This window comes from Schistocerca americana, chromosome 9 (genome assembly GCF_021461395.2).
Source record: "Schistocerca americana isolate TAMUIC-IGC-003095 chromosome 9, iqSchAmer2.1, whole genome shotgun sequence".
Taxonomy (NCBI): Eukaryota; Metazoa; Arthropoda; class Insecta; order Orthoptera; family Acrididae; genus Schistocerca; species Schistocerca americana.
In genome coordinates, this window is record NC_060127.1 from 118322709 (window position 1) to 118350151 (window position 27443).

At 40.4% G+C, this 27443-nt stretch overlaps 1 protein-coding gene across 1 annotated transcript in view; it reads right to left on the reverse strand.

The window, feature by feature from the left end:
- The window catches only part of LOC124550850 (spectrin beta chain-like), a 497121-nt gene that overhangs the window by 143694 nt on the left and 325984 nt on the right, over window positions 1-27443 (reverse strand). The window contains exon 3 of the mRNA XM_047125580.1: window positions 17818-17973. Within this exon, the coding sequence (XP_046981536.1) occupies window positions 17818-17947 (130 nt within the window). The 5' untranslated portion in view covers window positions 17948-17973. The remainder of the gene's footprint in view (window positions 1-17817; window positions 17974-27443) is intronic.

A 27443-nucleotide genomic window follows, 5' to 3' on the forward strand; every position in this document is an offset into this window, starting at 1 on the left:
GTCTGACTGAACAGCAACAGTGCGGTGTACTACGAACTGCTTCCCCGAGGTGCAACCATCAGTGCTAACATTTATTGTCAACAACTGAGACATCTAGCAGAGATAATCTTACAGCAACATCCAAGAAGACTTAGTGAAGTTATGCTACACAACACCACCTGCCTGCATTGTGGTAGACTGACAAAAACATCATATTCACCTGATTTTGCATACTCAGATTTTCATCTTTTCTGCTCTCTACTGAATAACCTTCGAGGAATTTCCTCCCCAAAGGAAATGCAGCGCAAAAACAGCTCCAAAAATCTTCCACATGAAAACTACGCGATTTCTACAGTCGTGAAATCAAAAAGTTACGCCAGCTTTGGCAGGATGATATATCATGCGTATCTGTTGTCTTTACTAAGCTTATGGGAAAATGCCACAAACTCGTGCACCAGTCTAATATGATCCAACAATCAGTGCCAGGATGATAATGTGTTTACATGGACACAAGCTATGCTGCTCTGGTCACAGACAGACCAATTGGGACTGACCGACCGCAATGTCATCCTGAACTATTGGTGTTGTTTGGATGCAGTAGGGAGAGGTGTGAGGTCAGCAGGCTGCTTTCCTGGCCATTGTGGGCTTCCCAGACCTAGGAGTCTATTACTTGTCACTCAAGTAGTTTCTCAGCTGGCATGACAAGGCCAAGGACAAACCCTTGGTAGAACTGGGAACTGAACACAGTTGCTCCACATGGCAGTCATCTACACTGAACCGCCAGCTACAGAGGTGCAACCATCAGTGCTAACATTTATTGTCAACAACTGAGACATCTAGCAGAGATAATCTTACAGCAACATCCAAGAAGACTTAGTGAAGTTATGCTACACAACACCACCTGCCTGCATTGTGGTAGACTGACAAAAACATCATATTCACCTGATTTTGCATACTCAGATTTTCATCTTTTCTGCTCTCTACTGAATAACCTTCGAGGAATTTCCTCCCCAAAGGAAATGCAGCGCAAAAACAGCTCCAAAAATCTTCCACATGAAAACTACGCGATTTCTACAGTCGTGAAATCAAAAAGTTACGCCAGCTTTGGCAGGATGATATATCATGCGTATCTGTTGTCTTTACTAAGCTTATGGGAAAATGCCACAAACTCGTGCACCAGTCTAATATGATCCAACAATCAGTGCCAGGATGATAATGTGTTTACATGGACACAAGCTATGCTGCTCTGGTCACAGACAGACCAATTGGGACTGACCGACCGCAATGTCATCCTGAACTATTGGTGTTGTTTGGATGCAGTAGGGAGAGGTGTGAGGTCAGCAGGCTGCTTTCCTGGCCATTGTGGGCTTCCCAGACCTAGGAGTCTATTACTTGTCACTCAAGTAGTTTCTCAGCTGGCATGACAAGGCCAAGGACAAACCCTTGGTAGAACTGGGAACTGAACACAGTTGCTCCACATGGCAGTCATCTACACTGAACCGCCAGCTACAGAGGTGGACTATGTGGATACATACTATTGATATAACAGGACTACATCAAAGACAAGTTTATCTATTGCACTAATATGTCTTAAATGGCGTAAAACTGATTTTTCTTAATTTCCTCAATTTGCTGAAACAGAATGGTACCTCTTCACAAATTTTTATCTCACGAATATGTCACTCGAAATTATGTCCAAGAACATTTACTATGAATTTAACAACGGAGGTTCACAGACCCTGCATACACATAAAACTTCCACGAACTTACACTTTGTGTTCTTTGGCCTACATATTTAAGCATCACTTCAATACTGTACCAAAAAATTTAATGGCATCTGCCATGTGTTTCTGTCAGGTTGTTCGATTGCATCGGGGGACCAATCACACTTATGATCAAATGTGATACATTAGTACACAACATCTCAAAATAAGGCTGGGCAGACATTTGGTAGAGCATGTAATTCTCTGAAGTATATCCACCAAACTGAATGTAAGTCCTCATTATCAAGTTAAATATATGGTACAATGAGCATTCACAACACCTCCAGAAATAAAATTATTCACGAGGTCTTATGAAATTTTAGTGTTTTAAGAACCTATTTTGATTTTGCGATAAAATAGAAGCTGCTGTTGCATTAACATGGCTCACTTTGTAATTGTCTGATTAACTCTTACTGTGAAATTTTGTTTCAGCAGTAACAATATTTAACTTGTGCTAAAAGACAGAAAAGGAAATGCCAGCAAAATCTATGAGGCTCATTTATGACACTGATTGAATAATGACATGGTGGTAAAAAAAAAAAAAAAAAGTTTAATAAAATATTTGGACATTAGATGATATTCTGTTCAGTAAAACAAATACTATAAAACAAAAGCCAGTCATTCAACATACTTGTGAAATTCCCAGTCAGAGAAATGAAATGAATCCCATTATGGCAACCCAAAAAAAAGTCAACTGCAGACCAGTCGAAATTATTTTATAGTTCCCAAAGTTAAATTTTGTAGAATGGCGCAAACTAATTCCCAAATGAATCTTCTTCAAGTAGGGCATGCAGTTCTGAAAATATGATTTATCTCCTTGCTCACTTAAGTCAACACCAAATATTCACAGTCCTACAATTTTTGGATGGAAGAGGTTTCTCATGCATAAAGGACTTATTTAATTTTGTAATACTTCTCCACTGAGCTCAATTGTACATGACATATAAGCCATCATTAAATATACAAGAGTGTGTTCGCCAAAGATTAACGGTTAACATACGTGTAAGGAGTAATCTGCTGATGGAAGCTATTTGGACTGGGTCAACAGCTGTATGTTTTTAAGAGGAAGAAGAACTACTCAACAAGCACAATTTTTCTCTGAACTTCATTCGCAGAATATTCTTTTGAATTTGTATTTCTGCTATCAATGCTGAATAGTGAAACAAAGTTATATAACAGATCTGAGTCATGGTATGTGTAATACACACGTCTAATTATGCTCATCAGCACTGCACCTATGTTCACAGCTTTTTGCTGTAATGACATGCTACAGATTATGCTCCTTTCAGGCACCTCCCAGTTATGTGGAACAAGCATTTTTATGATCACCCCCATTTTGGTTTTCGTTTATTGTCGACACACTTTAAGAATTTGAATGTTTTAACTGTGACGGGTTTTGAGAGGTGTAATACAAAATTCTTGTTTGTTTTCTGAGGTAAGGTAAATATTTTTCAAAATGAAAATATTCTATTCGTATATGATTTTTATTTTTTCTTATTAACATAACTTTTGTTTTTAGTTGTACATCACTGATAATGGAAACCTAAATTTCCGAAACCTGTCTGTGAATAAAGTTAAAAGAAAAATTGCAGCGGCTCAGTGCATCTTCTTTCTCTAGAAAATGCACAATTATGAGAGATAAGTTGACTAACTGAAGTTGCTACACACAGCAAGTTCCGTGTTTCTAAGGGAACGGGCCGTACCACAGCACAGAAGCAAAGTGGCACTTTAAGCCCTATTCACTGTGGTTAATTGCCTCTCTTGCATTCAGCTCTTTGGTGTCCTCTTAAGCCACAAGCTTTAAGACGAACCATTGTTCACAGCATAAACCCAAGCTGCTGCAGATTCCTTTCAGTCAAGCACACCGATTCAAGACAATATAAAATCATTTTGGTAGTAAGCAGTACAGTAGCAAACTGACAGTACAGGCTCTCACAGAGGTAAATGGCACACACAATTTTTGCTATATCCTGAAAACACCCACCCCCGCTTAAAAAAAAAAAAAAAAAAAAAAAAAAAAAAGGAATGAATAAGCGAAAAATTGACAAACCTCTGAGCTCCTGGTATATTTTGTCATAATATAATTCCAGAGAATCTGGTCCAGAATCCATTCGTCAAAAAAATGGGTTGCAGTTGAGCCGTTAAACTAATGATCTAGCACATTTTGGTTTTTGCTGCACCACAGGTTAAATTGTAAATTACTGCTGTCAGAGAGACTAAAGTTACTACAAAATGTAACAGCACTTCAACAAACGTAGCAGACAGATTCAGCTTTTCAGCCATTCACAGAACAATTTTATCAAAACTGCTGAAGTTAGCACACTTCCACAAGCACAGGCACAAAAATCTTTGCTTCTGCTGTACGTTTAAAAACCACAAATTTGAAAACAGAACGCATTACATGAAGGGTGGGCGAGGGCAGGAGCTACTCAGAACATAGTAGCCTTTGCTAGCCTTCAACTCCAATGGTCTCATTATTGCCTCTTCCACACAAAAAGTTACAGTTATTAACAATATTTGGCTGTCATTCAAAATGATGGAACAACACAAAAGAATACTTTAAACAATCACTGTAGTCAAATACACGTGTGCCCAGGAATCTGCATTCTCAGATGAACTTGTAAACACAAAATTGCAGCACATCACGTTAGAAAGCTTTTGGCCATCAAGACGAGGACAGAGCATGCTGTACATAGATGTCTAAACTCTACTTCACACTAGTATATATAACTGTAAACTTAAACAACTGCCAAACATCTCTTCTTAATGAACCTGCTCCAGCGTGCGTTCACTCGAGAATGTGCTGCCTGTGCCAGTACAGTGATAATAGAGGGTGATAATGTGGCAAACTTACTTCCTCTTTCCTGTGTGGGTAAAGGCTCCAGCAAGCCTGAGGAAGTTTGTGGCTGTATGCAGAAGATACTGCAAAGTATCAGACAGACAGACACAGACAGAAAATGTATCAAAAAAAATCATGTGCAGTGTTTGATGGTGCACTAACACAGAGCACTAAGTCATCTTTTTACGCTATTCTCAACTAGCAGAACTCGTGTTGCTGCAAATTTTCATGACTGACAACGTTCACAACGAAACTGCATGGGAACAAAAGCTTTCAAAAATGCATAAATCATGAGATTTATTTACTTTATTCCAACTTTTTTATTTTGCAAGTATCTCTCCCGTGTGGAACAAAATTACCTGGGTCTAGAAAGAAACAATGCTGAAAAAACAATTATCAATATATGATGTGAGAAAAACCAATACAATGGTCTCCTTTGCATCATGCTCAAGTAAATTACATCTTTAAACAGATTGCCTCTCTCTTTTCTAGTAATTAAACCTCACTCTATTCGAACTGGAATGGTAAAAAGGTAGCAACTGTTAGACAATATCACAATTTTTTTAATAGGGGGAAAATTGGCACATACTTGCAACGTGAAGAAAGTAGAGTTGACATAAATATTAAACAAACCAAGCAATGGTAAGGCAAGAAAACACTACCGACCTCTAAGTTGGAGGAAGACTCTATCGTAGTAATGTTCTAGAGTATCAAAGCAGAAGTCCATTGTTCCTGCACTGTCCATTATCGCATTACACTTAGAAACATATTTTACTGGACTTTTTCTGTTTCAGTAATAAAAGTGGTACTGAATAAGCGTATCAAGGCACTTTAATCTTTTACTTCCCAACACACTTTTTACATTCTAAAGTATATCACTTTAGCCATAATCTTTAGATGCCAGTTATTACTGTGGATATTTTTTATCCACTTGAAAGATATTAAACAGTAATTTTCTGGCTTCTTTTATTATTCTGGTAACTGTTTAGCAAATATCAGTGTCCGACATATCCAGTTGCAGACCACTATACACGAAGAAAAGCTTCAGCTTTCTAAGACTGCAGCCTTCACACCGAGAAATCTTCTAAGGATAATAAATCACGTAGCCACTCTCTCTCACAGAAGTTTTCTACAACACCATAAACTGTTTGTCGGCTTTTGTCCAAATGAATTCTTCACATAAATCACCGAGTTTCAGGGCCATAAAATGTCCGCCAGAGTACTGTAGGAAAACCAGGCGTAATCTAAACCCCGACACACTGCTATAAAAAAGTTTCTTTGAGTATTCTGACAACTACACTGATGTTTGTCAGTCAAATCACACAGGCACTCTAAACGAGTGACCACATGCTTTTATCTGATTCTCCTGCAACAAATGGTGGGAGACTGCCGGAAATACCTTTACCGAATTCCAGTTGAAATATGCAACAACCTGAATGACTACGTAAGTCAAGGAAGTGTAATACGGACACGTGTTATATTATATGGAAGAACCGCAAGCACTATGAACCGTAACACTGAGGTGTTCAATCTATGGTTTGAACAATTTTATGCCTATGTTAAAGGCAGCTGGTAATAAATTAATTCACAAAAGAAAGAAAGAAATTTCTGAATACATTTGTACTCCAAAGATGTGTAGCTAGCAATTTCCATATGATGCATAAAATAAAACGAGATTTATATTTTAGCTTCGTCCAAATTCCTCCATTCAATAATTTTAGGGCATAATCGTGTGTCACAAATTCTCTTTTTATTTACTTACAGTATTATTCACTGTAGGTGAAATTACCCATAGCTGTTAATTTCTTGAATGATGTCAAATTTTATAGGTTTTCATGACAATATTTCTCATATTCATAAGTCGAATCTAAATACGCCTATAAAATATTATTATTATTATTATTTCTTTCTTGTCTCAGAAGTTATGTCTGGTTAAAAATGGAAGGTGACGCGGACCTTGATCAAGCGTGACTTCCTTTTAACTGTACGGTATATGTTACATTGCATTTAGGAACTTTCGGGTAATTGAACAAGTGTCAATAATTACAGATTTCTGTAGTTGTATATATAAGTTTGGATGTAGATGTATTGCATTGATGTACTGGTGGATATTGTGTGGTATGACTCCTGTAGTTGATAGTATAATTGGTATAATGTCAACTTTATCCTGATGCCACATGTCCTTGACCTCCTCAGCCAGTTGGATGTATTTTTCAATTTTTTCTCCTGTTTTCTTTTGTATATTTGTTGTATTGGGTATCGATATTTCGATTAGTTGTGTTAATTTCTTATTTTTATTGGTGAGTATGATGTCAGGTTTGTTATGTGGTGGCGTTTTATCTGTTGTAATGGTTCTGTTCCAGTATAATTTGTATTCATCGTTCTCCAGTACATTTTGTGGTGCATACTTGTATGTGGGAACATGTTGTTTTATAAGTTTATGTTGTAAGGCAAGCTGTTGATGTATTATTTTTGCGACATTGTCATGTCTTCTGGGGTATTCTGTATTTGCTAGTATTGTACATCCGCTTGTGATGTGATCTACTGTTTCTATTTGTTGTTTACAAAGTCTGCATTTATCCGTTGTGGTATTGGGATCTTTAACAATATGCTTGCTGTAATACCTGGTGTTTATTGTTTGATCCTGTATTGCAATCATGAATCGTTCCGTCTCACTGTATATATTGCCTTTTCTTAGCCATGTGTTGGATGCATCTTGATCGATGTGTGGCTGTGTTAGATGATACGGGTGCTTGCCATGTAGTGTTTTCTTTTTCCAATTTACTTTCTTCGTATCTGTTGATGTTATGTGATCTAAAAGGTTGTAGAAGTGGTTATGAAATTGCAGTGGTGTAGCCGATGTATTTATATGAATGATTGCTTTGTGTATTTTGCTAGTTTCTGCTCGTTCTAGAAAGAATTTTCTTAAATTGTCTACCTGTCCATAATGTAGGTTTTTTATGTCGATAAATCTCCTTCCTCCTTCCTTTCTGCTTAATGTGAATCTTTCAGTTGCTGAATGTATGTGATTTATTCTGTATTTGTGGCATTGTGATCGTGTAAGTGTATTGAGTGCTTCTAGGTCTGTGATACTCCATTTCACTACTCCAAAAGGTAGGTCAATATTGGTATAGCATAAGTATTTATAGCTTTTGTCTTGTTTCTTGCTGTCAATTCTGTTTTCAGTATTTTTGTTAGTCTTTGTCTATATTTTTCTTGTAGTTCTTCTTTAATATTTGTATTATCTATTCCTATTTTTTGTCTGTATCCTAGATATTTATAGGCATCTGTTTTTTCCATCGCTTCTATGCAGTCGCTGTGGTTATCCAATACGTAATCTTCTTGTTTAGTGTGTTTTCCCTTGACTATGCTATTTTTCTTACATTTGTCTGTTCCAAAAGCCATATTTATATCATTGCTGAATACTTCTGTTATCTTTAGTAATTGGTTGAGTTGTTGATTTGTTGCTGCCAGTAGTTTTAGATCATCCACGTATAGCAAATGTGTGATTTTGTGTTGGTATGTTCCAGTAATATTGTATCCATAATTTGTATTATTTAGCATGTTGGATAGTGGGTTCAGAGCAAGGCAGAACCAGAAAGGACTTAATGAGTCTCCTTGGTATATTCCACGCTTAATCTGTATTGGCTGTGATGTGATATTATTTGAGTTTGTTTGGATATTAAGTGTAGTTTTCCAATTTTTCATTACTATGTTTAAGAACTGTATCAATTTAGGATCTACTTTGTATATTTCCAATATTTATAGTAACCATGAGTGGGGTACACTATCAAAAGCTTTTTGGTAATCAATGTATGCATAGTGTAGCGACCTTTGTTTAGTTTTAGCTTGATATGTCACCTCTGCATCTATTATCAGTTGCTCTTTACATCCTTTGCAAAAGCCTTTTTGTTCTTCATTTATAATTTTGTTCTGTGTTGTATGTGTCATTAATTTCTGTGTAATGACTGAAGTTAATATTTCGTATATTGTTGGTAGGCATGTTATGGGGCGATATTTAGCTGGGTTTGCTGTGTGTGCTTGATCTTTCGGTTTCAGATAAGTTATTCCATGTGTAAGTGTATCAGGAAATGTGTATGGGTCTGCAATGTAACTGTTAAATAATTTAGTTAGATGTGAATGTGTTGAGGTGAATTTCTTTCGCCAGAAATTTGCTATTTTATCTTTTCCAGGGGCTTTCCAATTGTGAGTAGAATTAATTGCTTGGGTGACTTCACGTTGCAAAATTATCACTTCAGGCATTTGTGGTATCATCTTGTACGTATCTGTTTCTGCTTGTATCCACCGTGCATGCCTGTTATGTTGTACCGGGTTTGACCATATGTTGCTCCAGAAGTGTTCCATGTCTTCTACGTTTGGTGGATTGTCTATTTTAATGTGTGTGTTATCTATTGTCTGGTAAGATTTCTTTTGGTTTGTGTTGAATGTTTGGTTTTGTTTCCTTCTATTTTCACATTTTTTTTTTTTTTTTGTATCTTCTAAGTCGTTTGGCCAATGCTTGTAATTTCTGCTTCTTTTCATCTAATTGCTCTATCACTTCTTGTTGTGAGATTTTACCTAACCTTTTTCGTTTTTTTCCCGACATTTCATTTCTTATAAATTATGTTAGCTGTCCGATGTCTTTTCTCAGTCTTTCTATTCTGATCTGTAGCCTGTGTTGCCATGCTGGTTTTGTGGGTTTCTTCTGTGTGTTGGTTGGTTCTGATCTCTGCCTAGTGTGTATATTTAGTGTAGTGAGTGCTCCTATATAAACCAGTAGTTGTAACTCTTCCATAGTTGTGTTTTCATTTATTTTGTTGTGTATGATTGTGTTGATAGTTTTTATTGTTGTTTCGACTTGTGGGTTATTTGGCGGTCTATGCAAGAATGGTCTAATGTCTGTATTTGTGTCTTTGTATTCTATGTGTGTCAGCTGAAATTTTTCTTCTATATCTAACATGTGTGTCACTTCGTGTTCTATTTGTGCTCGTTCTAGTGGCTGTCTTAAGATTTCGTTTTCCTCTGACTGTTTAATTGATGCGTGTTGTTCTTTGTTTGTTTGCTCTGGGATGTTTGAGTCCATTACTGTATTTTCTTCTTCTTCTGATTGCACATTATTATTATTATTATTATTATTATTATTACTACTATTATTACTACTATTATTACTGAATCCAATGTATCATTTACTCAGAATTACAGGCAGGAATAAACTAATATATGAATACAACACATTACTGCAGCAAGTTGCAAGTTCAGAAGTTTTCTACAATAGTTTGATGTCTTCCCAACACATAGTTCAATTTTCAATCAAACTGCTCGGCATATATAGAGGGAAAAATTTTGTTTCAACTATGCACCACAGATCACGTAACAGTCACCTCCTGATCAAAGATAAGGTGAGGAGTGATACTTAACAACAACATTATTTTTATGTACATCAAATTCAACACAAAGAATTACAATAGCAGTCCTAAAACACCTCACCAAGTTCCACTGCAGTTACCAACATCAAGCTTATTTTCAGTTTTATTAACTTAAACCTGTAGTATTTACTAGATACATTTTACATGTTTAAAAAGAAACTATCACATTTTTTCCCTCATTTACTACTTCTCTCCCTCCCCCTCACCCATAAATTAATACTGGTGGAGGAAAAACAATTAGTGCTTACACTATGTGATCGAAAGCATCCAGATGCCTGGCTAAAAATGACATGTTTGTGGCACCCTCATCAGTAATGCTGGAACGCAATATGGTGCTGGCCCACCTTTAGCCTTGATGACCGCTTCCACTCTCAGGCATACATTCAATCAAGTGCTGGAAGGTTTCTTGGGGAATAGCAGACCATTCTTCATGGAGAGGTTTCTATGTCGGTCGGTGAGATCTGGCATGAAGTTGGCATTCCAAAACATCTCAAAGGTGTTCTATAGGATTCACATCAGGACTGTGTGGAGGCCAGTCCATTACAGGGACGTTATAATCATGTAACCATGCCGCCACAGGCCGTGCATTATGAACAGGTGCTCGATCGTGTTGAAAGATCAAATCACCATCCCCGAATTGCTCTTAAACAGTGAGAAGCAAGAAGGTGCTTATAACATCAATGTAGGCCTGTGCTGTGATAGTGTCACAAAATCGCCACATTGTGTACCATGATTCGTCAGTTCACACAATGTTTTTCCACTGTTCAATCGTCTAATGTTTACGCACCTTACACCAAGCAAGGCGTCGTTTGGCATTTACCGGCATGATCTGTGGCTTATGAGCAGCCACTTGACCATGAAATCCATGTTTCCTCACATCCCGCAAACTGTCATAGTACTTCCAGCGGATCCTGATGCAGTTTGGAATTCCTGTGTGATGGTCTGGATAGATTTCTGCGTATTACACATTATGACCCTCCTCAACTGTCGGCGGTCACTGTCAGTCAACAGAGGTGGTCAGCCTGTGTGCTTTTGTGCTGTACGTGTCCCTTCACATTCCCACTTCACTATCACATCAGAAACAGTAGACCTATGGTTGTTTAGGAGTGTCGAAATCTTGCGTACAGACATATGACCCAAGTAACACCCTATCACCGACCACATTCAGTCGGTGACTTCCGCGGAGTGCCCCATTCTGCTCTCTTTTGATAGGGTACAATATAAATTTATCTTATGCCCACAGGAGTGTCTGGTTCTCCTTGTCCTGAAAGAAAAATTTTATCTACCACAGGCTTGCTACACTTAATATACCTTCAGAACAGCACTGTTTTACCTTCATATTAACTTAAAAAGGCCACATCGTAAATCATTGCTAAATGCAAACACAATGCCCAAATCCAACAGCTTGCCAAAAATGGATAAGATTAACTGGAAAAAGTTAGGATTGGAAACATGTCCAGCAACTATGATGATATGGTCATATGATGACCCAGATCCCAAACAGGACATCACTAGAAGATATTTTTAACTGGAATGCTGGAATGTCTGTGCTTTTAATAGACTAATTAATTTTTGTTTTTATGAAAATTCCTATTGGTAAACAAGGAATACCAGACTGACTGCAAATCCTCAACTGCTAAAACATTTTAAGTACAACAGAAATAACTCACATCAATCAATCAATCAATGCTCTCCATTGTATGATCAGTTCACTGCTTTGCTATCAGTGTCATAAAGCCACCAACAGAAAACAACCACAGGATCTGAATAAATGATCCCTGCAGGCAATAACTCAGGAAACAGCAGATACAGCATGTAGTACTGTGTCAGAACATACTATCTGTTATGGTGGTGTGTGGTGTGTACACAAATACTGACTTCTTTTTTAGCAATGATGTCGTCCTATATCTTTAAAACTTTGGCAATTTGATTTATAGCCATTTGTCACAGACACCGTAATTTACCTAACATGCAAACCACTTTCAGTTAATTACACTTAAATTTTAATTGTAATGTAAATTGTTACCTTTTTAACTTATCAAGTGTGCATTGCATTTCTAAGATCAATTTTATTATGTAACATACATACAACCATATACAACTTTAACACTTCCGTGGCTGATGTGACATCCAAGTCCCACTAGCACACCTACAGTTTTGAGCATTAGGACATTGTGTCCCACCTCTATCTGTTTCTACTCTCTAGGGAGACACCATCAAAACTTATCTAAGAGTAGAATGGACAATAGTGTTGGATGTATAGAAAGCTGAGACTGGTCAAGTGGAGTAGCCTGTGTTCATAGCAGGCACACTGCATCTGTCTCACGACAATCAAATAAAACTGCCATTATCCATTCCAAGAAAGTCTGAAGTAACCAGTCATTTGGAGACAGTGAGTGGAACTACGGCTGCTAGAAAATAAGAGTGCCGAGTGGAGAAAACTGACATATTCTTCGGTTTGATTACAGTAGATGGGTGACAGCAGAGGAGGCAGCCAGAAACACTCGTGCCGTGTACGGGGGTAATGCCACTGGACAGAGCACGGCAAGAAAATGGCCTTCTTGTTTTAAGGAGAATCATTTTGACATTAGTGACTCCACACATTCAGGAATACCTTCGAGTTTCGATGAAGATAGCTTAACGGAGGAGATAGAGAAGATCCAAAGAAGAGCGGCGCGTTTCGTCACAGGGTTATTTGGTAACCGTGATAGCGTTACGGAGATGTTTATTAAACTCAAGTGGCAGACTCTGCAAGAGAGGCGCTCTGCATCGCGGTGTAGCTTGCTCGCCAGGTTTCGAGAGGGTGCGTTTCTGGATGAGGTATCGAATATATTGCTTCCCCCTACTTATACCTCCCGAGGAGATCACGAATGTAAAATTAGAGAGATTAGAGCGCGCACGGAGGCTTTCAGACAGTCGTTCTTCCCGTGAACCATACGCGACTGGAACAGGAAAGGGAGGTAATGACAGTGGCACGTTAAGTGCCCTCCGCCACACACCGTTGGGTGGCTTGCGGAGTATCAATGTAGATGTAGATGTAGAATGCATTAATCCACAATTATCCGTGTCAGTATACTCAAGAACTGGTAAATGTAATGACCTGTGATCATTCCATCGTCATGTGACATTTGCATGCAATGGTGAATTTTCAAATACCAGGGGTACGGGTACCACAAGCTCTAAGCCAAAATCACAAAAATCTGTGTGCAGCCGTATGTGCACCTCTGCTTTCTTGTCATCAATCGACTCGTGAACAACACTGACCATGCCTATCTTGTATCATTACTAGCAATACGAATGGAGTCTTTATGCTAACATGACAAAAAATGAATGGAATGGTTAAGCCGAACAAAGCAGCAACTTCTCGTACAAAAGAACTGCGCACATCCATGAAAGATAATGTTATGCATCCGATGGGACAACGACAGTGTGATGCACTACGAACTGCTTCCCCAAAGTGTAGCCATCACTGCTGACATTTATTGTCAACAACAGAGATGTCTTGCACATGCAATCCAAGAACAGGAAGACTGCGTGAAGTGACTCTTCTCCACGCTAACACCCATCTGCATTCTGAGAGACTGACAAAAAATACTGTACACGAGTTGGGTAGGGAAGTCATTCCATACCCATCTTATTCACCTGATCCTGCGCCCTCAAATCATCGTCTTTTCTGCTCTCTATCAATCAACCTTCAAGAATTTTCTTTCAGGATGAAAATTGCACTCCGAAATGACTAGTTCTTCACCTCAGGTGATTTCTACAGTCGTGGAATGAAAAGTTACCCCAGTGGTGACAGACTGTTGTAAACAGTGAACGAGAAAGTATTACCGATGATTCGAGTCTCTGTTATGTGTATCTATTGTGTTTATTAACTGATGGAAAACACGATGAACTTATGAACCAATTCAACATATTGTTTTGATACGTTATTACACTGCCCCTACTTTTTACACCACCTGTAATTACAACACACAAGCGATAAAGGACGAGGGGTACTACATTAGCAGTGTGTGGACAAGTTGAGATTTTGGATGCGACAGGAGGTATGCAGTTGAAATAACCACTGTGTCCAGGTGGCTTGGTGTTCAGAGCATCTGCATTGTAAGCAGGAGACCAGCTTTGAATCCTGATCCCACACAAATTTTCAACTTTCCCCACAGATTTCAACAGACACCCGCTTGCACCCAATGTCTGCAATTTCTGTGTGTCTTAAGACAAAAATGACTTCTAAGGAAACATCGCTCTAACGAAACACTGTCCGTGTGGGCGAGGGGGTTTGTGTGATCCAACGAAGTGGAGGACTATACCGGCGGTAATTTAACTACCAGCAGGGCCTCCCAAGCCGGACAGGTCTCCATAGAGGATCCAGACAAAGTCTCTCTCACAACGTCCCGTCTAGTGTCCTGTCCTGTCCTGTCATGTCCTGTCCTGTCCTATTCTATTCCATCCCATCCTATACACTCCCTTCCTGTCCTTTTCCTCCCTGTGATTGTGTGGCAGCAGGCACAGTCCCTAATGTGCACAGCAGAAGATCCTCGGAAACCAGGACCACATTGATGCACATAGGCCTTACTGCGAAGGGATGGATAGAGTTCTGTAGTCGCGGTGAAGACGAGCTATCTAAGGGGTATGGCCCTGAAATAAAACCTTGGCAGGTGTCCAGGTCACGAGGTGGCAGCCCCACCAGGACACTCGGGGGCTGTGGGCTGATAACCCGCACCACCAAAAAACACGTATCACAGGAACTAAAAGGAGAAACAGCCAGATGGGTCTTAAGGATATGGCCTTTGGCCTGAAAAGAAAAACTCGTATTGGTTTTTGGAATGTAATTATGTTGAGAGAGGCAGGGAGGCTAAGACAGGTTGAAAAAGAGAAGGAGAACTATTGACTAGATATATTGGGACTGTGTGAAATAAGGTGCCCAGAATCTAGGGAATTCCAAACACAGAATGGTGGAGTCCTGCTGTAAAACCAGATGGAGCCACTGAGAAAAAAAAGCATTGGAATGGAATCCCCAGGGAACAAGGAAGACAGCAAGACCTAGGGGCACATGGAAAAGGACAGTGGACGGGAAAGCAAACAGAGTTGTCAAGATCTGTGCAGAATTGTGGCATATGGCCAAAGACAGAGACGAAGGTCGTGTTCTCCTGGATGCCCTATGCCCCCATAGGGGCCACAGGAAGTAAGTCAAGTTAAGACAAAATGCAATTGTTATAGCTCAAATCAGTTCAGAACATGTTGTATCATTAGGATATGGGAAATAAAGTAACTCAAAGCTTCAAAACAGTGAATTTTTCATCATATTGTGAGACATTATTTCCGATACAACTATTAAAAAAAGAAATCAGTCTTACAAGGAATGGTGAGTCCCGTTTCCAGGTTATTTTGGTATTCACTTGCATTCACTGCTGCAAACAGTGTACGCCTGTGCTCTGGGAGCAATGTTATCTTAAACACATATGGAATCATTCAGTTTGGTAGCCATTCACAAATGACCTGTGAAACTTAATTTTCTCGCCCAATCAAATCATGAAAATATGTTGTTTCTTTATTCAATGATTGAACTTACCCAGTTCAGGGAACTATAGTGCTTGAATTTCCAAGATTAAACATGTGAAACGAACACCGAGTTGCTTCGATTTCCTGAACTTGTTCAACTTTGAAGCTTCTCTTAACTTTTTTTCCACGTTTTAAAATCAAATATTGGTTTAAAAAATTCCATCTTGAACAAACCACTTTGGCTCTGGTACATGGATGATACATTTGTTTACAACAATGACCAACTGCACTCTGGTATTCAAAACATGTGACGTGACTTCACAGCACTGCGCGGAAGCACATAGAAACGCAATTTCGCTGCAATCAGTAGTGAGCCAGGGTATAGCTTTGACATTCAAAGAAGCTACAATCCCCTTTGAAAATGTCCTCCACAGATGGGGACGAAATGCTGAGCCCACAACACTATAGACATATCTGGCCCTGAAAGCTCACGTTTTACAATCAGACACCACTTAACTGAGGTGGCTAATGCTACCACTCTGGAGAGGTGGAGCATCTGGTTTCATGACCCAATCTGGCACAAATTTTCAATAGTCAATACCTGTAGGCAGCAGAAGTCCTGACTTTTCTTAAAATTGCGCACTATATTTTTTGGTCTTTAACTATACTGTATTTTATTCCGCTTCTTTCAGAATACGTCTCCCCCGTAGCTCATTGCGCAGCACGTGTGGCTACTATGCGGAAGAACCATGTTCAGTTCCTGGTACTGCCAGAGATTTTCCCTAAGTCAGAGGGCTGAAACAGGGGGTACCCATCCTTGTAATGCCAACTGAGGCAATAGCTGAGACAGAAATAGCAGCTCCAAGGTCAAGAGCTGTGCGTCTGCCCTACACTCCTCCAAACTCCACCCTAATGACGCCACTGCCAGAGGGTGACATGACTAGCTGACTATATTGCCCCATCTCGCTTGGAATGCAGAACCTCCTTTTTTGCTTACATTCAGAATTTCAAATAGTGTATTACAGTCAACATCATGGAAGGGTTTCTCTAAATCTGTGACTGCTATTAATTTGCATTTCCCTTCCTTTAGTCCACCTTCTACGGTAAATTGTAGAATGAGTATTGCTCATGTGTCTGCACATTACTCTGGAACTGACACTGACGATTCCCAAGATTAGCTTTTGTAACTTCTTTCTATTCTTCTGTAAATAATGTGTGTCGCTATTTTCCACCATAAGAAATAAGAACAAGGCCACAGACAATGAAACAAAGGTGTTGAAAAGGAAAATCACTGCTGTTTAGAGGTAAACACAGTTAGAATGTTACAGACTACATCTAACCAACAAACAAAGTCAGTATGTAAAACGAAATACCTTAGTAACACCATCAGTAACATATACAGTTACACAATATTACACACATGAAGCTGTAATGTATGTGTTACTGTGCGCTCTCTCCCAAATCAATAATTCTTTAGGGGTAAAAAAAATATATTCACCAAATAACTAACTTTGCATTTTGATAATAAGCCTTACATTTGCCTCAAGTTTCTGAAATAGCAGCTCAAATATATTTCATTAAAGTCATTTGCATCACATCTGGAGATACAACCGACAACAAGGAGATACATCATCCCAAAGTGGAGTCTGAAACATAAGGCATCAGCTACCAAAATTCGGGAACACAGAAAACTTGTTCATGAACTGCAAGTGAGTGCATTTTGCCTACCATGCATTTCATGTCTCATCGACTATGTAGCAAAAGCTTGGGATTGGAAGGAAATGGGTCACGACTTTTAAACAAAAATTTGATATTTGCTGTATACAATTTAGGGAAACGACAGAAAATCTAGATCTGAATGGCTGCACATGGATTTTAAACTGGCATCATTCAAATATATGCCCAGTGTCTTACCACTAATACACCTCACCAATACTCAGGTTTGTTGGCCATCACAGCAAGTATCAGTTTTATTAGTAAACTGAAATGTAGGAACTGCTTTATTCATAATATTAATATGCAACCAAACTCCAACAATGCACTAACATGAGGTATAACTATCTTGACGTGGTGATAAATTACCTTTAAAGAAAAGTTTTACTCTCTCTCTCTCTCTCTCTCTCTCTCTCTCTCTCTCTCTCAGGAGTGAATAGTCAATGTATAAGATTATTTCTGTCTTCTCTCATCACTGATTTAATGCTAGTTGTTGGTGGCCACCTAACTTGTTCCAACATATACTGATCGCTGGTCACTTTGTTCTAACGGTGCATTTTCCTAAAGCAAAGTTTCAGTTGCCAACTACACTAACCTGCAAGGGCTTTTATGCGTGATCTTTCAAACAGCCTCGAAGAGGAGTTCCCGCCGTCGTATTCATAGTCTTCTACTATTTCCTGTTGCAGGCTCGGATCCCACCGAACTATTGAGATGTCCGTCGTCATGGCGACGGCTCAAGTCGGGTTAAACCCTGCAAAGATAAAATGGGAATATTATTACAAACTACAATAAAAATTATACCAATGGGTGTTACATCACATCAATAGTGTAACATCATAGCATTGTAATTATAGTATAAACTAATGCATTGTGTCAAAAAAATAATCTGCACTGATTCTAAGTGTATAACAAACGGCAATAACTATAGCAGTTTGCAACGGGCATTCTGGGGCAAGTGAAAGGGGGGGGGGGGGGGGGGGGGCGGCAAGAGAGGCCCCCACGCCTCAACCTCTGGTGTATAATAAGTTATTTGGGGCGCTTACTATTTCTTCTTCTGGCATTGTGGTGGTGTGTTGGGGCTTATGGGCGCTCAACATCGAGGTCATCAGCACCCTGACACACATTAAAAGGAACGAATGTGGACAGACCTTAGAAAACTAAAGCACACACTCAAACACAGCAGGAAAAGAAGGAAAATGCTACCTAAGAAAGTAAAACCTAAGGAAAGGGGAAAAATAGCAACAAGAATGTCACAGGAAATTGTTATTGGCTGGCCACTTACATAAAATATGGGCGAGCTTGTCACACAGTGAGCAAATTAAAATCCTCTCCCTAAAATCTGGCATAAGACTTCTCGAAACAGATCAACACTTTTTAACAAAAATGCCAATGTTAACGAGTCTTGCCTGACTTCCCTCTCCCCCTGACCCCCATAAATTTCTGCAGAAGCCCACTGTGGTGACTATGTGGAAAAACGTCAGTATGTGGCTAAAATCTTGCGTTGTGTAACTGTGTTTCCCGTTTTGGTTTCCATAAGGAGGCGGGGAAGCGGCTACGGAACACGTTACTTTCGGAATAACCCCTGGTATTTTTCCAAGTCTCCTTCCATTTTCTACGATGTTTGTTGCGAGATTTTCTCTGTGCATTCAAATTGCTTCTCAGGCGTTACATGCTGCTGCAGCCTACACTAATTTCTTGTTCTTGTAGAGTGTACAGCTACGTTTCGTCGATAACTCAAGAACTGAACAGTGAAAACGCTCGTCATTCACCTAGTACAGACGACTGTGCTGCCCCCCCCCCCCCCCCCAAAGCACTTGGTTGCTACGGAACATAAGCAGCCTACGAATACGTGCCCTCAATCTAATTGCTTCCACTATGATGAGAACGACAGCGGTCACATTTTTATGGTGAAAAAAATGCTATTTTCTTCCACTCAACAGTGACTTCTAAGCAACTACGGTTTAATCCTCTGGAACTTAAACACTGTGGTCAATGTACATACTATTGCAAGCAATCCTGCTTGTGATATATGACTCTTACTACATCAGATGACGGTGGAGGAGATTAGCAAGACATTTCACGACATCGTCGTCGTATTAATAACTAATCGCGCATAATTTCGTAGGACCTTTTGCGGGGGATGCTTGGAGCGCTAGCTTGTGACCGTCTGATTGCCGCTGGCTGTTGCCAAAAACGCCGCCGTCTCCTGTCATTCTCAGGGCATGCATATTATAGCTTAAAAAACAATCGAACGTTGAACGGGTTAGTGCGTCCCAGGAGTAACAAGCAGTACGCGCAACACTGCACAGACCAATTGTGTGATTGGATTGAAGAGTTACTACATAACAGAACGCAGCATGTCATTCTCAATGGAGAGAAGTCTTCCGAAGTAAGAGTGATTTCAGGTGTGCCGCAGGGGAGTGTCGTAGGACCGTTGCTATTCACAATATACATAAATGACCTTGTGGATGACATCGGAAGTTCACTGAGGCTTTTTGCGGATGATGCTGTGGTACATCGAGAGGCTGTAACAATGGAAAATTGTACTGAAATGCAGGAGGATCTGCAGCGAATGGCAAATGAATATCAATGTAGACAAGTGTAATGTGCTGCGAATACACAGAAAGATAGATCCTTTATCATTTAGCTACAATATAACAGGTCAGCAACTGGAAGCAGTTAATTCCATAAATTACCTGGGAGTACGCATTAGGAGTTATTTAAAATGGAATATCATATAAAGTTGATCGTCGGTAAAGCAGATGCCAGACAGATTCATTGGAAGAGTCCTAAGGAAATGCAATCCGAAAACAAAGGAAGTAGGTTACAGTACGCTTGTTCGCCCACTGCTTGAATACTGCTCACCAGTGTGGGATCCGTACCAGAAGGGTTGATAGAAGAGATTGAGATGATCCAGCGGAGAGCAGCGCGCTTCGTTACAGGATCATTCAGTAATCGCGAAAGCGGTACGGAGATGATAGATAAACTCCAGTGGAAGACTCTGCAGGAGAGACGCTCAGTAGCTCGGTACGGGCTTTTGTTGAAATTTCGAGAACATACTTCCACCGAGGAGTCAAGCAGTATATTGCTCCCTCCTACGTATATCTCGCGAAGAGACCATGAGGATAAAATCGGAGAGATTAGAGCCCACACAGAGGCATACCGACAATCCTTTCCACGAGCAATACGAAACTGGAATAGAAGGGAGAACCGATAGGGGTACTCAAAGTACCCTCCGCCACACACCGTCATGTGGCTTGCGGAGTATGGATGTAGATGTAGAATCATCACTATTTTCGCAATGCCTGCTTATTGTTACGGCTCGTTATAATGTCAGATACCTGAAATTGGCAACACGCACAGGCGTTCCGCAGCAGCCGATTTTCACTGAACACAAAAGGGCCCGCCTAAAAGTTTGCGATTAATACAAATCGCCATATTTCGCCAAATGGTTCTTGATCCTAAAATTCACACCCTACTATTTCTTGCCATCCGTAGAATATTCGTCGTGTCCGGTTTAGGACATCATGTACGTGGGATCACCGTCAAAGATTGAATGCTTTCTTTTTTTATTTCTCTGGTTGCTGCAGCAATACAGTAAACGTAATCAGAAAAGCTTCAGTAGTTTACAAGAATTAATATTACGTACAAAACGAAATGAAGCAATTACGGCACCTTTTTTTGAATGTTTCAACTATCTACATACCAAAACGTACTTGCTGTATAAATCAGCCTCCAGTAATTATGCAGCTACTTTAAATCACTAATTTTTTCAAGATGAAACACTATAGTTCTTGGTTATAAGATATAATCATCGGCTAATCTTAGCTCTTAAGATTCTTACGTTATTGAACAAAAATTCTTTTTCCAGCCTATCTTCTTTGAGCAGAAACGGAGTCTTTCACATCGGTCGTGTTTTTGGCAGTTCCCTCTGGCGTGCGTAAGCGCCAAAGACAGTCATTTTCCACTGCATAACCTATTAGCGTCGCAACACGTACAGCGCATTCAATGGCGTAGCCTATGGGCGAATGGTGTGGACTGTGAGCAGGTCACGGGCTGTGACGCGGCTGCTGCCGTCTTTTGTTAACCCACGGCGTCTGCCAGGGCCTGGTACAATGGCGTTCTCCGCTGACGTAAGGGCAGCCATTGTTCCGTGAATTAGTTAACAGCCCTGCTGGCTCATACAGTCTTAAAAGCGGCGGCCCCCTAGCCTTTATGGGAAACCGCCGTTTTAAACCGAACCGTGTTAAGTTCTGTAGTCCACAGAAACACCCACTTGCCGATAACGGACTAGGATTTTATGCAATCTAGTAGTTGCAATCTTTCCTGAAATAAATACTGGACTGTATGTCAGACGGCGTGATAAAAACTTCATCTGAGACAATTTTAGATTTAAAACTGAAGTCCGGCGGTGCGTAATAATATGGTCAGAGAATAGTGAACTAATTTGGAATTACATGGAATTACATTACCATTAAAAGAGAAGACTCATTCCTTGGTGTCACACATTTGCCTTGGAAGATATGCTGTGGATGTGTGGAATGTGGCTCCACTCAGTGCGGCCCACTATATAAATGCAAAGAGCTCCTGACTGGAAAACAGTTTGTGCAGCCTACCGGTAACACAAGTAATGCTAAGAGAGGTGCAGTAACTTTCTGATCAGTCATTAATTCACTACCAAGTGACTACAACACAATTACACGACTGTACAATATGTTATCAACAATAGACAGCAGCAAGGTGCCAAATTTACCAAATCATCCCTTTTCACCAACACTACATGTTACTGAGATCATCACACAATCACCTAGGAACTATTTTACATAACAGCTCACTTAACGGCAAGTAAGTACTCAGTAAACTGAAAATAAATCCACTATATGAAGATGAGTGCAGTGAAATTATTTCGTCTACTCAAGTAAGAGAATTAAACAGAAAATGCTGGTGAGTTACAGGATGACAATTATTGAACTTTATGAAAAAACCTAAATTAGTTACAAACTACGGCGTGCACATACACTACTGGCCATTAAAATTGCTACACCACGAAGATGACGTGGTACAGACGCGAAATTTAACCGACAGGAAGAAGATGCTGTGACATGCAAATGATTAGCTTTTCAGAGCATTCACACAAGGTTGGCGCCGCTGGCGACACCTAAAACGTGCTGACATGAGGAAAGTTTCCAACCGATTTCTCATACACAAACAGCAGTTGACCGGTGTTGCCCCGTGAAACGTTGTTGTCATGCCTCGTGTAAGGAGGAGAAATGCGTACCATCGCGTTTCCGACTTTGATAGAGGTCGAATTGTAGCCTATCGCGATTGCGATTGATCATACCGCGACGTTGCTGCTCGCGTTGGTCGCGCGCGATCCAATGACTGTTAGCAGAATATGGAATCCGTGGGTTCAGGAGGGTAATACGGAACGCCGTGCTGGATCCCAACGGCCTCGTATCACTAGCAGTCGAGATGACAGGCATTTTATCCGCACGGCTGTAATGGATCGTGCAGCCACGTCTGGATCCCCGAGTCAACAGATATGGACGTTTGCAAGACAACAACCATCTGCACGAACAGTTCGACGACGTTTGCAGCAGCGCGGACTATCAGCTCGGACACCATGGCTGCGGTTACCCTTGACGCTGCAACACAGACAGGAGTGCCTGCGATGGTGTACTCAACGACAAACGTGGGTGCACGAATGCCAAAACGTCATTTTTTCGGATGAATCCAGGTTCTGTTCACAGCATCATGATTGTCGCATCCGTGTTTGGCGACATCGCGGTGAACGCACATTGGAAGCGTGTATTCGTCATCGCCATACTGGCGTATCACCCGGCGTGATGGTATGGGGTGCCATTGGTTTCACGTCTCAGTCAGTCACCTCTTGTTCACATTGACGGCACTTTGAACAGTGGACGTTACATTTCAGATGTGTTACGACCCGTGGCTGTACCCTTCATTCGATGCCTGCGAAACCCTACATTTCAGCAGGATAATGCACGACCGCATGTTCAAGGTCATGTACGGGCCTTTCTGGATACAGAAAATGTTCGACTGCTGCCTTGGCCAGCACATTCTCCAGAGCTCTCACCAATTGAAAACATCTGGTCAATGGAGGCCGAGCAACTGGCTCGTCACAATACGCCAGTCACTACTCTTGATGAACTGTGGTACCGTGTTGAAGCTGCATGGGCAGCTGTACCTGTACACGCCATCCAAGCTCAATGGCCAGGCGTATCACGGCCGTTATTACGGCCAGGGGCGGTTGTTCTGGGTACTGATTTCTCAGGATATATGCACCCAAACTGCGTGAAAATGTAATCACATGTCAGTTCTAGTATAACATATTTGTCCAATGAATACCCGTTTATCATCTGCATTTCTTCTTGGTGTAGCAATTTTAATGGCCACTAGTGTATTCAACATGCAAACGTCACTACAGATATTCGGAATTAGGTTATGACATCATTGGCAATGATGTGGCGCAGACGAATAGCGAAATTCTGCATGACCCACTGAAGTGTCTGAACATCGATGCTGTCGATAACTTCCTGAATGGCTGGCTTCAGCTCAGCAATGGTTTTAGAGTTATTGTTGTAGACCTTGTCTTTAATATGGCCCCACAAACAGGAGTCGCACGTGTTCAAATCCAGAGAGTATGGCGGCCAATCGAGGCCCATGCCAGTGGCCTCTGGGTGTCCCAGAACCAGAATGCGGCTCCCAAAGTGCTCCTCCAGAACATCAAACACATTCCTGCTTCGATGGGGTAGGGCTCCGCCTTGTATGAAGCACATCGCGTCGAAATCAGGGTCACTTTGGATAATGTGGAAGTAATCATCTTCCAAAACCTTCACGTACCGTCGAGGAATAACGCACAGGTTATTCTGTGACTACACATTGCACACCATACAGTCAAGCGTTGAGGGCGAAGAGACTTCTCGATCGCGAAATGCGGATTCTCATCCGAAGGAAAGTAGGCTTCGTAGTAAACCAAACCATATTACGCATACTAACTCCCATCATGCCCCGCGGTCAACCGTGCAATTTGAACGTCCTAACGCAAACAGCTCACAAGTTATGACGATTTTATTTCATGTAACTCAGTAACTGTCATCCTGTCTGCGAATCTTTAAAGTGAAAATCGAGCAATGTTAGTGGTGGGGGAAGTTGCCTTTCGCGGCAGAACACTACAACTGCCGCACAGGGTGAATAAGCAATGCAGAGATTTACGTAGATTCTGCCCATGTGTGTTTGGTTGGTGTTAACTCACGTCTGTATTACTTGTAGCGTTAACGCATTTTGTGGAAAATAAGCACCCCCTGAGCATGTCTGCCGACTGTGTCGCAAGTGATTCGTAAGGCGCGCTTCGGACGGTCCGGAACATAATTTATCCCTTAACACGACTCTACTGTACTAACAATTAGGTGTGGTACGCAAACATTTAATGTTTCTTTTAACGATAAACATTAATTATATACTGGTAATATAATATTTTTATTAACTGCGATTTTTCAAACCCCTGGTCACGGAAACTATTATTCTTTGTTTCACTCCCTTTTACAGATAAAACGTATAAGAACAGAATAAATTCGAACTGTAAATCAGACACCAGTTCCAACCGAAGTGCGGATTCTACTTAGTGTTCTTCCTACGTAACTAACGTATGAGCGTTACATCTGTTACGGTTCATTGTTTACGATTTTAAATACTTGATTTTTTTTAAAGTAATGTGGGCCACGTTTTTGCTTTAATGTTCTAATTGCCGTACGTGACTTCGAGCGTCATTCCATGTTATTTCAATTCTTACTTTTTGACATATCGTTTCAAAAACATTTGACAGTTTTTCCTAATTTTTTCCCTCAAATATATCTGATTTTTATTCTGCTGAAATAATTTAGCTGATAAACATTTGCGTTCATATTTACACACAACGTGGGTTTTTTATTGGTCCAGGTATTGTAAAACGTAAATACCTTTTTACTTTCAGATATTTTGTTTCCGGGAGAACACTTTAAGGAAAATGCCAGGCCCTCGTCCAACATTTGCAACGTGTCTTCAAAACAAAGCACAACGATACTTTTTGTCGCTAATATCTCTCACAAATTAAAAAAGATTATCTGTTTCTATATTTTCGATATTCATGCAGTAGAACTTCACCATCAGGCATTACGTTTTAATTTATTACTACTTCACTCTATTCGCAACCCATTTTTGCAAACAGTTTGCACTCACTGAATGTACCTCCAAATTATTTCAGGAGGTATTACGTCATAAGGAGTGATATGGGTGAGAAAGGAGCTTTTACTTAAAACGGAGCTCCAATTAGCCCTACTATACTGACCTTTGTTTAGCGACTTGCAACCAACTTTAAACACGCATCTTTATACCTAGGGGCTAGACTCTTTCAACAATCCTAGACGCTGGGGGGGGGGCTACTGCTTTATCAGAGATCAGGTAGCAACCTTGCTCAAGGCAGGCCCCTCACTGTGTTGACGACTGCTCAAGGCGCGACTGTAGCAATGACGATGGTCTACCGTCTCACAGAGCATCCACATCCACTACATTCCCCGATCACACTCGCGCCTAGTATCAGAAAGCTATGCCACATTATGCTTTCTAGCCTTGATGGTGAATAGGCATATTATGCGTCTAGCTCGATAAACTAAAATTTAGTACACTTGTCAAAAAAAACTAACGATTGCGGTTGAGATCTGTGGCTGTGGACTAAATTACTTTAAAAAATATATAACTAGCCACGTTTTGTACAGCTGTGTTTACGCCAAAACTACATAAAAGCAAGTGGTTACTCTACTATTTAAAGTAATTTAACCAAGACGAATGTCAGGGTGTACATTAATACTTAGAAGTTCCTTCCCCCACCGCAACCCCTCCGTCTTTGCCACTCCCCTTAAAAAAAGTTATATGCCTAAAAGGCAATATCTGCTTGTATTCATAATTCCGATCTTAGTAACATTATTAAGGTTAGTAACCATATAAACTTTATTCGGCGTACAAAGGTAAGCTAACGCTGTATTTCTTGTTTTAAAATCATTTTCGATATTTTGTTCCAGAACAGAGGGGTGTCTCATGAAAGCTCTCTGAAGCAGAGGGACCAGCTCGCGACCTGCAGGCTCAAAGCAGGAAGTGAGCATCTGTCACACGATCGGCAAAAAAAATTCCATAAGATTCAGTTTATGTAAAGTTACGATAAATTGAAAATTTCAATCTGAAACTCCCGCCACATGCTGGTCCATCCCTAACCCTCTCTCTATATATACACAAGGATACTCTGCAAATCACATTTAAGTGCCTGGCAAAGGGTTCATCGAACCATCTTCAGTTCTCTATTATTCCAGTTTCGTATATCGCGCGGAAAGAACGTCGTTCCGTAGGAGCTCTGATATCCCTTATTTTATCAGAGGCATCGTTTCTCCCTGTGTACGTCGGCGTCAACAAAATATTTTCGTATTCCGAGGAGAAATTTGGTGATTGATATTTCGTGAGAAGATTCCTCCGCAACGAAAAACGCCTTGGTCTTAATGATGTCCATCCCATATACTGTATCATTTCAGTGACACACACACTCCCCTATTTCGCGATAATACAAAATGTGCTGCCCTTCTTTCAACTTTTTCGATGTACTCCGTCAGTCCTATCTGGTAAGGATCCCACACCGCGCAGCAGTATTTTAGAGGACGGACAAGCGTAGTGTAGGCAGTCTCCTTAGTAGATCTGTTACATTTCGTAAGTGTCCTGCCAATAAAACGCTGTCTTTGGTTAGCTTCCTCACAACATTTTCAATTTAAGTTATTGGTAATTGTAATTCCTAGGAATTTACTTGAATTTACGGCTTTTACTTTAGACTGATTTATCGTGTAACCGAGGCTTAACGAATTCCTTTTAGCACTCATGTGCATGACCTCACATTTTTCGTTATTCAGGGTCAACAGCTAATTTTCGCACCATACAGACATCTTTTCTAAACCGTTTTGCAATTTGTTTTGATCTTCTGATGACTTTATTGGTCGGTAAACGACAGTGTCATCTGCAAACAACCTAAGACGGTTGCTGAGATTGTTTCTTAAACCGTTTATATAGATAAGGAACAGCGAAGGGCCTATAACACGACCTTGAGTAAGCCCAGAAATCACTAATGTTTTACTCGATGACTTTCCATCAATTACTGCGAACTGTGACCTCTCTCACAGGAAATCA